Source organism: Mytilus galloprovincialis, chromosome 10 (assembly GCF_965363235.1).
Source record: "Mytilus galloprovincialis chromosome 10, xbMytGall1.hap1.1, whole genome shotgun sequence".
Classification (NCBI taxonomy): domain Eukaryota; kingdom Metazoa; phylum Mollusca; class Bivalvia; order Mytilida; family Mytilidae; genus Mytilus; species Mytilus galloprovincialis.
This window is the reverse complement of record NC_134847.1, coordinates 71,018,604-71,034,286: the sequence shown is the minus strand read 5'-3', so window position 1 is coordinate 71,034,286 and position 15,683 is coordinate 71,018,604. Positions and strand designations below refer to the sequence as shown.

The 15,683-nt window shown below is 31.5% G+C and overlaps 1 protein-coding gene across 2 annotated transcripts in view; it reads right to left on the bottom strand.

The window, feature by feature from the left end:
- Nucleotides 1-3,894: 3,894 nt before the first annotated feature.
- LOC143048286 (uncharacterized) overlaps nucleotides 3,895-15,683 on the bottom strand; it is a 142,599-nt gene continuing 130,810 nt past the window's right edge. For both annotated transcript variants that reach the window (XM_076221873.1, XM_076221874.1), the window contains exon 18: nucleotides 3,895-4,427. In XM_076221873.1, coding sequence (XP_076077988.1) covers nucleotides 4,255-4,427 — 173 coding nt within the window. In that variant the 3' untranslated portion in view covers nucleotides 3,895-4,254. The remainder of the gene's footprint in view (nucleotides 4,428-15,683) is intronic.

Genomic DNA, 15,683 nt, shown 5'->3' with positions numbered 1-15,683 from the left:
GATCATTGAGGACCAAACATTCAAAAAGGATTTTGCCAAATACAGCTACGGTCTATTACTTGGTAGAAAAGTGTGTGGAGCTAAACCGGAAGAAAGATCTAGTTTAAACGAGCTATTTCAACTTCATTATCATATAAATATTAAGAATTAATATGTGACATCTTTATTTTACTACAGGCTTCCCTCCCTAATAATGTTCTGATTATCTCACCCATCTGGTGTTTTAATGAATGGAAACCTGTATATTCAAAATAAAAATTCTATCCTTGTGACCCGAATCATATTGGGGAAAGGGTAACACGTTTGAATACCTGAAAAAAATGGGATTTTACGGATATTCGAACTCGCCTAAGAGGGTTGATGAATATAACCGTTATGAAAGTTTTAAAAGAATTTAAAAAATAAAATGAAATAGCTATCCTGGCGACGACAAAGCGATGACTATTGGAACGACTAAAGGACGAGTAAAAACTAGATAACCTTCCACAACTTAGTAAATATGTCAAATATACCAGTATTTAAACTTAAGAAAGCGCTGAATTCCTTTTTATTTGGAATACATGTATAGAGAAAGTAACAATCATTTTAGACGTATCATAGTATTTGTGATGAATTAACATTTTCCCCTACAATTGAATGCCCGAATCGTACAATTGTCTACGATTGAATTTATTACTTTAATACATTAGGCATGTAACAATATTTATAATACGATACTTCTTCATATATAAAACCAAGCAATACATTTTTTATTATCAGTGTAAAATCAAATTGATTTGGTTTTATCAATAAATCATAAGTTCGAAGTCAAAATATCTTTTAATTGTAAATCGGAAATATCCGGCGTCTTTTTCAAAATGAGCGTGGATTTTGTTCGAAATTAATGATTTAGAGCATTTCAAAAACTCATTTTCGAACCTATCCGTCCGTTTAATGAAATAAATATATGGGAAAATAATCTAGCCAAAGAAGCAATATATATACATGACATTTCCTGTGTCCACAACAATTAGTCCCAAGTACTTAGATGCTTCATTAAGTGGTCCCTACATCAGTGTTTTTAGAGAAACATTAGATCAATTTTATCAGTATACGGACTAGTACGATTCAATTTTTACCATGCATTGACACACCATAAATATATAAAATAGTAGCAAAATATATATCGGATTTGATCATGATCAAATGTTGATTTTCCTCACCAAAAAAAGTTGGTTCTCTTCATTTCATGTTTTGCTCATAGTTTCCTTACCTTTGTCCTATCCAGTAGCTTTGCTAGCCAACTTAACAATCGCATTGCTCAGTTTATCTGTTGTTATAACTATTTATATCACTCTCTCTACATATATAACAGCCAGTTGTACATTTCATCATCTTGATGCATAGTTCAATTGTTCACAACAGAGAGTGAATCTGTAATTATATCTGGTTAAATTGCTTTGGACTTATCTTGGACTTTTTGGATATCAGTCTGCATAGCTGTCCCAGGTAACTGACACACTAAATAGTTATTTTCTTCCAACACATTTTACTCGTTTCTGCTTAACATGCAGATAAAGCAAAATTATGGGAATTGGCATTGTCTTAATTATAGTTCCCGCGATGTTTATAGGACCCAATAATCGACGTATCTTTACATTTACAGGTTATCTTGATCATTTATTGTCCACAGGATTTTCGGCATTTATATTTTTTTTTATCCTTCTCATCTATTTAAACTCAGGAATCATAGTCATTTTGTTCGATCTTCAAAGAAAGTAAGAATGTGCAAGGCCTTATTAGGCTGAGATTGGTCTTATATGTGTGTTTTAGTTTATGTAGCTCATTTGATTTGATTTAGTCTCAAATGAAAAGAAACCATATAGAAATCAACATGTCAAGTACTGAATGCATATGTTTCTCCTGACAAACTAGAATAGAAATGTTAAACTTTTCTGTGAACAACGCTTCAACAGCAGTATGTAGATTTCTGAAATTTCCTACGTATTTACTTTATTTCTTTTTTATTATGTCAGAAAATATTTATCATATTTTTTTATTATATGGTTATGCTTAGACTTTAGAAAGCTGAACACTTTTTAATACACTGATGTGACCCTCATGCCTAAATCATTTGATGTGTTATTCAAACTAAGACCTGAAGTGTTGCATATACTGAACTAGCTATTCTATATGTTTTTAGAACCTAACAGTGCAATACTGCAAGTACCAAAAAAATAGACGTATTCTTTCATGGCGGATTTCGACCTTGCTCCACATAATCATGTATTTGGATTCCACAAATAAGGTGCAAGACCCTTGCTATACATATTTTGTATTTTTTATCTTTAAAAGGCGTGAAATCTTGCATTGCTCATTCATTCATCCTACGGAAACCGATCGGTGGTTAAATATCTCATGGGCAACATAGGATGAAGAAAAACAAAGACGAGGAAAAGATTAAACAAAAAAGTAAAAGCCACGACAATGCTTTACGGAACCACTGACACTCGATAGATGCTTCGAGAAAATACTGAAACACGATAACTAGATATACCTTTCCTCTTTGTGTCCTTTGTTATTTAAATTGCTTGAAAAACTTGAATGCAAAGGAAATGAAGATCGATGTCTTTTTTATATTTAATCAATGAATAGAAATGTAGGTCAGCAATACTGAAAGCATGAAGAGAAAGTAATGTAAAAGGGAATTTGACAACTCGCATGATAAGATGAATAGAGAAATACCAGAACTAGGAACAGTGAAAAACAGTAGTTGTCAATATCGGGTAACGTATAGTGCAAACAATAGATGATAGTGCTGACAACGTGGTTATATGACACATCAAACGGTATTTGATCAGACCGTCCAATGAACATATACATTCAGATGAAGCAGATCAGTGTCGATTGAAATCTCGTATCAAAAAGAAAACCCAATCCTGACAACTACTTCCCATCACTTTAAAAACAATTACTTTTGTAAGATCTTTTGTTGTTCAATTGTTGTTGATTACGTATCTGAAATTATCAGCTGTTTGTGACACAAGTCAAAACGCTAAGATAACATTGTAAGGTAACTATCCTTTTAAAGACGAGGATCGACTCAAAACATCTGAATGGAGGAGATCATTATTAGTTCTATTCCAGGTTAGATCCATCTTTACGTAGAATCGTATTATTTTACCAGAACGTTGCAGATTTTTGAAAAATTTAGAAAAATCATTAAAGAAGCAGAATTTGTTTTCATTTTGCAAAACTTTGATATCAGTTACAAAATTTGTAAAGCTTATAATTCAATATGTCACACTCGTGTTTCGTCTAGATGAGATTTGTTAGTGGCGCTAGAATAAAATAAACTAGGAATATACATATTATGACCATCAACATATTAGCGAATGAAAAAAAATAGGGCAGAAGATACTTAAACATAAATGACAAAGATACCGAACTCAATTCTCCAAAACGGAATGTCCGTCATTAAATGTCAAAACCAAAAGCTTAAACACTTCACCGGCACGAATGGATACCAACTATTAGTTTCCCGACTTGGTACAGGCATTTTCTTTTGTATAAAATGATGGAAAAAACATGGTTTTATAGCTAGCTTCACCTCTCACTTGCATGACAGCATAAAATTCCATTACGAAAACATTCAAAATCGTCATTCTATGAAAATTACCACAAACAACAAAAGACAAAACAACATCCCACAGAACACTACAAAGAACTGAAATCAGTGCAACATGGACGCAACAATAACACATGGATTTGGAATCAAACTATGACAAATGTATTAAACTTGGTTCGCCTTATTGATTGTTAACTTTATATTTGAAGTCATCGGAGGAAAACATTTCAAAGGAGAATTTTTTACATGACTGCCAGTATTAAGGGTAATCCTCACACCAAAAAAGATTTTTCTATGATCATATTTTAATATCATTCATATCATAATTCACAAGTCTGCATTCAATAAATTAAAGTTTTCATACAAATCTTTATAAATTAATAAAACAGTTTATAAAAAATATAGATCCATATGTTCTCTTATAATTAAGGAAACACCTTTATGTATTTGGATTTACTGCCCCCGATGAAAATAATGTAAGCTGTAAATGATAAGTCTCTCATGCATCTTGCTCATTCAATGTACGGGTTCAAATGAACACAGCTTTCATTTCCGCTTGAAACAACATAAAGCGTAAATGACATACACAGAACCAGTAGACGAGCATGAGCATCACTTACGTTCCATTTAATAATATACAACTGTTTTCAAGTCAAAGACATTGATAAACCATCATCCATATCTTCTTCCATGTGTATAACCGATTGTTCTTCATCGTCTCCCATCTCAACCTGACAAGCTTCAATCACTTGTGCTTCTGATATTGTTCCATTCTGTAAACTTTCTCTCAATTCGTCCTCTGTTAGAGAAATATCTTCTTCTGAAAAATAATAAAATAAAATTAATTCTAAAGCCTTTTCCAAAGAACCAGTACGAGTGATATTTTTTCCTAACATAGTCATTCTATGCACTCAACCCATTAGCATATCATTGGTTAGGAAAAATTTAGCTTATATTTAATATTGAAAATTGAATACGTACACGATATGTCAAACAGACAGATCAATTTCAATGATTCCAGGCTCACAGTATGATATCCATATTGATAAAATTGTAATTCATAGAAGATACAATATTTTCAAAACTGAGCTCAGACAATTTCGCTTTATGTGTTGTGTTCCTTTCAGATATCCGGTTCCTAATGTGGCTCAACATTTTTGTTTTCGGTTATGATTTGGCCTTCCTTTTGGTTTGATTCGAGAGCCATTGATTACTCTTATGTGGACTAAACGCGTGTCTGAAGTACCAAAAATAACAAAAGTCTAGTACTTTTAATGAGTTTGTATTTAGCTCTTGGCTTGAATAAATTAGTGAAGGTAGAAACGAATTTTAACCAGATGCTCCGCAGGGCGCAGCTTTATACGACCGCAGAGGTTGAACCCTGAACGGTTGGGGCAAGTATGGACACAACATTCAAGCTGGATTCAGATCTAAATTTGGATTGTGATTAAAGAGTTGACACAGCATAGATTTCTGACACAGAATGAATGTGGTCTAATGAACTTCAAATACTTTTTTTTCCTTTGAGCAATTCACTATGCTGTTGAATATTAATCCTCTCAAAAAAATGTTTGAAGAAATTTTCTTTTTATTTATGAAATCTGAAATGAGAAAAATTTACCCCCCCCCCCCATTTTTTTTCACATCCCCGTTTCCCTTTTTCTAAAACTGATCTCAATTCAAATTTCTAATGGAGTTTGCAACAATAACTACTCATTTAAATACATCATAAAATATTAAAATGTAAAATAAAGTGCTTGTTATCACTGAATGGTAAAGATTGTTTTAATTTATCAGTTGGTAGTAAAAGTGACTATACATTGTATATTGTATAAAACAATGATTTAAGTTGATTCAACTACTATTCTGGACAAAGAAAGATAACTCCAATTGAAAATTTCTTGCTATTGCACAATATTGTGCAATTAGATATTTCTTGCTATTGCGCAATACTGTGCAATTGAAAAAATTTGCTATTGCACAATACTGTGCAATTGAAGATTTCTTGCTATTGCGCAATACTGTGCAATTGAAAATTTCTTGCTATTACACAATACTGTGCAATTGAAGATTTCTTGCTATTGCTGAATACTGTGCAATTGAAAATTTCTTGCTATTGCACAATACTTTATATAATAATTTTGGACCCCGATTTGGACCAACTTGAAAACTGGGCCAATAATCAAAAATCTAAGTACATTTTTAGATTCAGCATATCAAAGAACCCCAAGGATTCAATTTTTGTTAAAATCAAACTAAGTTTAATTTTGGACCCTTTGGACCTTAATGTAGACCAATTTGAAAACGGGACCAAAAATTAAGAATCTACATACACAGTTAAATTTGGCATATCAAATAACCCCAATTATTCAATTTTTGATGAAATCAAACAAAGTTCAATTTTGGACCCTTTGGGCCCCTTATTCCTAAACTGTTGGGACCAAAACTCCCCAAATCAAACCCAACCTTCCATTTATGGTCATAAACCTTGTGTTTAAATTTCATAGATTTCTATAAATTTACTTGTACTAAGTTATGGTGCGAAAACCAAGAATAATGCTTATTTGGGCCCCTTTTTGGCCCCTCATTCCTGAAATATTGGGACCAAAACTCCCAAAATCAATCCAAACCTTCCTTTTGTGGTCATAAACCTTGTGTTAAAATTTCATAGATTTCTATTCACTTTTACTAAAGTTAGAGTGCGAAAACTAAAAGTATTCGGACGACGACGACGACGACGCCAACATCATACCAGAGACATAATATATGTCTCTGATCATACCAATATACGACCAAAAAATTTTCAATTTTTGCGGTCGTATAAAAACAAGAACATCACGTACATCTTTGCTTTTCAATCACCCTTTGAGGTATATCAACAAGACATTATTACGCTCTTCAATATGACAGTAAACAAGAGTTATATTTTATCATCATAATAACATAAATCAAAAGCAGTAGATGATTGTTATGAGAATTGAAAATTATAGATTGATAAAGACAACTATCTTAATCAGATTGTATCCATTGAGATATTGTATATATTTTGAATACCTCATATATATTTAGGTGAAGACTACAAAGGATAAAGAAAATCTTTGGCTCAGTATGCCACCAAGGATTATGCAAATTGCATGACTTGATTTGATGACCATTTAGAACGGATTATCTCCCTTGGCCTTAAAGGCATAATGTCATATAATGTAAAGCACTTAAATTTCTTTAACGGAGATCGGTCACAAGCGACATCTTTCCAGGTATTTATACCGAAAGATGAACTTTCTTTGTGTTTAATATCCTGTGTGGATGATTCTCAGTAATTTTTACAGTATCACAAACAAATCATATTCATATATATGACCTTGTTTTTTACCGGACAATAATAATCAGTTATATATATATATAATAAAATAACCGACAGAGACGTATAGTATAACAAACAATAGCCCTCAATGAAGATCTTTTAGGGTTAGACTTGTATTGGAAGATTATTGAGGAAATTTATTATAAATTAAGCAATATATCTTCATAATGCAAAACGACGTCTGCTATAAATTTTTCTTCATTTTATAAATAAGTTTAAGTGCAATCACTGAAGATATATTTATTGTCGAAATGCGCTTCTGGTGCCAAAAAATATGGTATCGTTCAAATGCGTTTTTTTGTTTTTTTCGCGTGCAAACATGAACATTAAATGATGGTTCATATAATGCGCATTTCATAATCTAAAAAAAAAAAATAAAATAAATAAAAAAAAAAAAAAATAAAGAATTAAAAATGTTGTCCTTTGAATTTTTTTAATTGAAAGAAAAAATGCAAGATTCTTTGTGATCTTTTTTATTCAAATGATAAATCACATTTTTAAATGCAGAACTTTAGAAATACTAGGTGCTACGCGATCGTGGTGTGCTCCCTTCTCTGCTCATTTGCGATTTAAAATTCGTCAAATAAGCAATAAAGCACAACGTCAGAAGCAAAACGGTCTCTTTGCAATTATACCGGTCCATAAGTGGTTTTATATGTAAATTACAATTTAAAGTGGTATGTACTAGAGACGGGCTGGATTTATTTGCTGATCATTTTGTACTATTTACTCAGAATGTTTAAACTCCTCTCAAGAAACTGTCCTCGTTTAAAGACTCATTGAATCGTCAAGGTTATAAGAATTAAAACTGATGTTACATATTAATCAAAAAGAAATTATAAAATCGCATATCTAATCGTAGGCATCCAAATACTATATATAGCATACCCCTACTTTGAGGTAGGTTTGGAGCGGGGTTGTATATCCCATTTTTTTTTAAAGAAATGAAACGTTTATATATATATATATATATATCTCTCTTATCTTAATAAAGTACATGAATTAAAAATGAAAAGCTGATGTCTACTAGAAAATGACAATAAACAAATATTTTTTCTAGTGTATATATGACAAAAACACGAGAAAAGTTGTTAAAAAAATTCCTCCACATCATATTCATGAATCACTGTAACCTGATGAGACAAACAAGTGCACCTCTTGTGTCGGGTGAAGGATTATCTTTTGTCACATTGTTTCACATCAATATATACCCGTTTCTGAACCGATAATCACAACAAAACCTAACTACATGATTAACGAGCCGGGTAAAGTCAGTTAGGATTGTATTACAGGGACAACTTTACCACCCAGCCTAAGTTAGAAAGCTAAAAGACAATGACATGGAACCTAATGACTTATTGTACATAATGTCAAGGAGAGCTTTTGGTTTCCCTATCAACAGTTTCACTCAAAATTAGTGGTTTGGATAACTATTGTCCTTGTTAAAGGGGTGTTCTTTTGTTCCGAAGTCAATTGTTGATGTTAATATACATGCAATTGAACGTTTAATAACAATATAAAGAAAGGAATTTGGTGGATTTGTATAGCAACTTAGTGGTCCGTGTAAGGGACAATAAATATCATATCTGAAGGATGAGTCGAAAAAAAGAGAAACGCAAAAAAAATAAATACTTCAAATTATTTTCAAATTCGGTAGGTTCACATAATGCCGACTTCATGATCAATTGTGTTTTAATCACTTATATCTATGTTCAGTGGTATACCAGGATATACAGTTCAATGCATCTTTCAGATGCTTTCAATTAAAAAAAAAAGAAAATACACTAGCAGACTACAATACATATAAACATAAAAATGTATATTTTCATCTTTTTTTTCGTGTCTTAATTAGGCCACATTGTAAAGGTTTGAGTCATCATTTCGTAAGTTGGTCAAATTAAAAGCACGAGTTTTAGGTTCACACCTTGTTCCCATCGTTTTAAAGAATCATTAATACTACGTGGTTTTACCTACATGGTCTTTACCTGGGGACAAATGACTTTAACTAGTCAATGTTTGCATTTCTCCGGATACTTTGTCAAATGATGGAGCTGTTTAGTTACAAAATATTTGTCGTTAAGAAATCACATATGTAGCTATATAAAGAGGTATAATTGGATGTCATTGTGCAGTATGAATGAAATAATAAACATCAGACATTCTTGTTGAAATAACGTTAGGTAATTGGCCGGTGCACATGCTGGAGTTTGGTGAGAACATTAGTAGATGATATACATACATTTCAATAAGATTATAACAGTTCCCTTAAATATTCTCGTGATCAAATTACTCATTCAGTCTATGGATTTACATGTTTTCATATACGATTGGAAACTAAAGGAAAAACTATAAAACCTAAAAGACAACTTAAATAACCACTGCATAGACAGAATTTACACTGGAAAGGAACATTTCTTTTAAAATAAAGAATGGGAATTACAAGACAAAAATAAAACTCAAAAGATACAATGAATAATAAAGGAAATTGGCAAAATAATAAATATAAAACAAAAAATATAAATTTTGAGAAATTGACTATTTTTATTATCTCTCCTTAATAAGTAATTTATATATAGATTTTGTGTGATATATTAAAAGAACTCTAAAAGTGGCCTAGTGATGACATTAAATCTCTCTATTTTCAGATAGGTTTCGGGTTTAACTATGGATCTGCCGATTCAGCAAACTAACCACAGGTATGTCAATTGGTGGGAGGGTCTAATGTCACTGTTGACAATCTACTAACCAATTTATAATCTTCCTTTGATGTGTAAGCAGTTTTACCTGGGGTTATCGTATCTAAATCCGTTTCTAAATTTCACCTTAATATGCAACCGAAAGAAAGTTGCCACTTTACTTTAAAATGCATTTTTGTTAGCTTGTGGTAAAATGTGCACATTACATGTGGACTAATGCAAGGTAAATTATACATCAAAGTAAAGATTGCACAGATAACCTAACCTTGTTGTGCCTCGCATCAATTTACCTGTTATCAGTCAAGTAAAGGTATTTCATTCATAAAATATCAGCTGTTTTCCCAGGTACTAGTATTTACACTTTAAATTCATTCATACCCTGAAAATTAAGTCTCCGTCTGACTGACTTTTATATATAGATAACCTTGCAAGTGTGTAGTGTTTACTCAACATAACTTATAGTATAACAAAGTGGTATACGTCGAAAGAGCAGATTGGCTTTTCGGGGATCTGCAGAAAAATGAGCTTTATATGCAATAAACATATTATTATTTTCAGCACTAGTATAATTAGATAAAAAGACCATGCTATCCTATCATAGACATCATACATATACACCAACTAGTGTTGCATAATATGTTCTAAAAAAGTACTTGTCACAAAAATAATAATAACTTCAAAGCATCATAAAAAAAAATCAGTTTCAAAATCCTTACATAAACGAATATAAATTTGAAGGTAAACTAAACTATATAATATATTATATGTTTTGCTTAACGGATGACATTGATAATGAATAATACAAAATCTGATTCTATAGGTGACTGACCCGTAGATGGTAAAAGTTGCTGAGTTGGTTGATCGTTGACTTCTTAACGTAATGTGGTAATTATTACATGCATATTCAAAAAGATGTCAAGATTTTCTTATTTCACGAAGTTTTTATTAAATATTGCAGGAAGTCTACAATTTAAAATTGGAGAATCTTCATTATTGAGCTCTAGATCTAAATTTATTTCTAATTCAATATTTCAAGAACAAAGAAGGGTTCTTATTACTATCAGCTAGGGTCTCAATAATATAACTAACGATATCCTTTGATCATCAGCGGACGTTTTGAAATATAAGGGTTATCGTAGGTTATAAAACATAATCTTTAACGAAAGAAACAATGTTGGTTCCATTTATACGATAGTATTTAAATGCAAAAATATACATGAATCCGATTTAAGGAGACATTCCAATACAGTAAGTAAAAGAATGTTTCATGCCTTGAAACTGATATTTTTTGCTGGAATAACAGTACAAATAGCAGCAAAGAAATAGTTCATTTGCAGACAATTCTTAACAACTACACATTTGAAAACGCATAAATTATGTAAAACGTGCTGTATTTCCAGGTTAAATAGTATGCATAAAAAGGCCAAAATATATACATGCACTTTAAATAATGTTGCAAATATATATTTCTCAGACATTTTCTAGTTTTTCTTTTATAACATTCCACGAGAAAAAATTAAATGTCAACTTGTTATTTTTGTAAATGCATTAAATGAAGGGCGGAATTATGCACAATGATACTGCAAATTGATAAATATACATGTATATATAATGGGATGTGGTGTGCTTGTCAATGATAACGACAAGGATGCAGACAAGTACAGCTAGGTCAAAGTATGCGTACATTAGCAACTCGTTTTGCCCACACTTTCGTTCAATGAGGTAACAGCCCGAATTCCAGCCGACAACTTTTACGTAATACAAATTTAATACTACCCTCCCCTATTATAATGCTTAACAAACGCCTACTCGAGAGCAATACCTACAAGGATAAAGGAACAGTAAATTACACCGTGGTAACATAGTAATTTGTGGTTTTAGTTGCTCATAGCGAGGAGGTGTTCTATTCTGTGAGTATTGTACAATATGCCACCAAGTGAATGAACGCTATGGAATAGATGATTAACATTTTTTCCAATATAAAGAATGACATAACCTCGTTTTTAACACTGGAGATTTTTTTGTACTTCAAGTGTCATCTTTAAAACTCGCATAGTCGATACATATAGTATTATAATTTAAAGAAATATTTATATACAATGTAGATTTCTTCGTCCATTCGTAAGCTTTTTTACTTTCAGTATGCTATCATTGCAACAAAGAATTCTTGTATGATTATAAAACACTTCAACTCAAGACGAGTAAAAGAAATTGTGTCTCTTCATTTCACAGAAATATTTGTAATTCGTCAGACTTGATCTTCAACTGACAAATATTCCGGTTTGTATAAAAGATGTAGAAAGTAAATCACAAAAATACAGAACTCAGAGGATAATTAAAAAAAGAAAGTCCCTAATCAAATGGCAAAATCAAAGTTCAAACTCATCACACGAATAGATACCAACTGTCACATTCCTGACTTAGTACAGGCATTTTCATTTGCAGAAAATGATGGATAAAACCTGTATTTATAGCTAGCTTAACCTCTCACTTGTATGACAGTCGCATAAAATTTATTATATAGACAACGATGTGCAGAGTATAGCTTCTTGTTTATACGATATTGCATTACTTGTTTATAAGAGCATACGTTGTACAGAAGTATATTCCTAGCACAGTTTTGCACAACTAGAACTATATGCCTTGCACAGAAGAAAGCACCTGGACAGAACAATTTTCCTTATATTTTTATTTATTGAATATAATTAAAATGTTGTGAGAATTCTTTTACAAACTGCCAATATATTTCAAAATAATTCCTCGTACCATACTTGAGTTCTAGTACTTTTAATATTCGATGCAGGTCGAATTTATCTGCTATCTATTGTTAAATAATTAATGTTAATTTTAGTAATTTAGCAGTTACATATTAACTCATAATAGTCATTATAACAAATTCTGAATCACAGCTATATTTGTGTTTAATTGTAATTCAACTTATGTTTTATTTTAGCTTTACCCTCTTGGCCCCTTTACCTGCCATCATAGCCTGAATCAATTTTACAAAAATAAACACGAATAAAGTCATATATCTTAAAACAACAGATGGTCAAGAGCAAAATAAGGACTTTTGGGTGACCCAGATGTCTCTCTAGGGTAGTTTACACCCCGTCCTGACACATAAACCCTCCTTTTATATCACAATTACACTTCCGGTCTTTTGAAATACGTGCATTAACATTCTTCGGGGCTTCTAAGTTGACAACTGTTATTAGTACCATATAGAGTACTGACAAGACGTTCAGTCGCAGGGAAAATGAGCTCAATGCAAAATTTTGAGACTAATGATTTTAACAGCATGACTCAGCAGTTATTCACTTTCGCTTTATTTTTCAAAAAAAAAAGAAATCAAAACCAAACTACATGTTATATTCTCTTAGAAGTCAAACTTGAATTCAGGTAATATTAAGTATAAAACACAACACTATAAAGTTTTCCTTAGAAAAGAATGTTTGAAAGTTAAGACATGACATCAATTTCAAATACTTTTATCAACAATTGTTGAAAATTTCATCAATATCAACTTATCATATATGCATGGGTCGCGATGAAGAAAGTGAGCACCTGAAGATTGGGCTAAAATCAATTTTAAATATTCACAATATAATTTTTTCAGTAGAAATTTACTAGAAATGCAGTCACAATATATGTCTATATATTTATTACATTGGTTGCAACGAATTAAAAGGATCTCCGGGTGAAATAAAAAAAAAAAAAATAAACCGATAATTTCACATGTGAAATAAACTCGATAAATTCACTCCGAATGCCGTCATTACGTAATAAATTTGTGAAATAAGTAACAAATTTGTATTTAAAATCTGAATTTGACACAAACGAAAATAAATGAAGTATTAGAATATATTTGGAGTGAAATATAAAGGTATTTTTGTGCTATTTTGAAATACCAAACAAATAAAGAAGAAACAATAAACTTCATACAGGCAATACAATGGTCCTTCTATAATTCGTCAATTGGTCCCCTGGTCATCAGCGGTCAGCAATGTATTTCTGACAAGTAAAAATAACGTGTAATAAACAATAACAAGTATGCTGAAGTTTAATATGACTCCACTTATAAGGGATTGAACTGACTTTGCCTTGCATGTCATCTTGCTCCGCAGCTTCACATGGTTGGTCAACTGCGGTCAAGTAGAAGTCAGTAGGTTCATACATTGTGCAATACCGATTAAAACGTGACAATACCTTTATTAGGACATTTTCTCACAGACTTTTCGAAAGGCCTGACACTTTCATAAATACCTAGGAAAGGTTATAAGCGGGACAGTGAAAGGTATTACAAATTTGACTATTAGACAATTACAAAGCTAAATACGGCTTGTTCAACCCCCTAATGAGTGGCACAAAGAGTCCGAAAAATGTGTATTTGGTAGATTTGTTTCGGAATGACACGTTAAGGTGACAAGATAATGTAGGAGTAGAGAAGAAATGACCAACACCTGTCTCAAGGAATGTCAGTACATACAACTGTCACTATGACATTCTCTCTAATAATAATTGTCCAAGCATGTAATTATCACAAAGACTTTTATTATGTCCAAGGGTTCATTGGTCTTGTCTTATTGTTATGATTGAGAAAATCGAGATAATAAAGAGTGCATCCCTGTGATCAAATACAGGACATATATTTTTGAAATTCGAACTCTTTTGAAAACGAATTTGGATTCTTCATACTTCCGGAAAGTCTGTATTGAATAAAACACAAAAAGCCCTGCATGAAGACCTTTATACAACAAGACTATCGGACCTGCTCACGAAGTTGGTATGTTTCAAGCAATATGTTTATACGCGTATACGCTTGGCTATATTTTGGAACCGATCACAATTTGAACCCTATTAGACTTATAGTGATATACTACTTTCAAATAGTTATTAAAAAATAAATAGTTTTCTACACTATTGAATAAATTTAATTATTTAAACATTTACCAATATTTATAGTGTCCCTCTCCAACGAAGCTGACCATATTTTTTAAAGAGCAACATACATAATTTTAATGCTGTTTTCTATTTACCATCATTTTATCTTTTTAACTTTGTACAAAAACCTTTTTTACTGTCGTAAGCATATATACGTTGTTTACTATTGTCCAAAATTTAATGGATGGAAGGACAACAAACTTGTTTTGTTAACTAAAGATTATACGGACACGTCGCGATATTAATGTCTTCCAGTAAATCAATTAGGATTTTTTTATTTATTATAACGTACGCATTGAACAATATGATTTTCGTTGTTGTTTTTGAACTATTTACTACGGGAAATGAATATCATTGTAACTTACATATGGCAAGAACAAACCTTTGTTAATGAAATTAAAAGTAGTTTCATTTGATCTCGGGAGTTGATCCTGAACAGGAAAAAAAATATGCATCTAGACAACAAAAATAATTCATTTTTTACAAGAGAAAAAATAAATAATCAAGCTTAAATGCAATTGGATACTACAGTAACAGCAGCTATAACATGAAATTCACAGTATTTAAAAAAAAATGAAGAGACGTTACAGATTTCGAAATTCTAAAATTCAATAACCTTACAGTGTTATTTCAAAATCATTTCAAGAATTGCGTATAAATCGGTTACTGTGTGATCACCCAACTCGGCTTTGAAAATAAAAAGAACAATGTTTTTTTTCTAACAAGGCCTAATGCACATATGACACAAGATATAAAGAAGCTTGATACTACACTGAGTGACGATACGTCTTATTTGAAGACTTAACTTAATGGACGACAAATTCTTTGTGTATTCTTCTTCACTTAAGGACAAATGAATTGTTAACCTCGTGTGACAATGGATTGTTGTGAAGGGTATAATTTGAGTAAGGAGAGATAAGTAATTACATCATTAGGTTTCAAAAGAAGTGATATAGGAGATGAAGTTGATTGGTTTTTATTGTCCAAATAAATAGAAACATTTGTCACCGAATACCCAACTTCAAACGAAATATAGCCACCTATATGGAGATTTGCGTCTTCAACATTTTTCTGA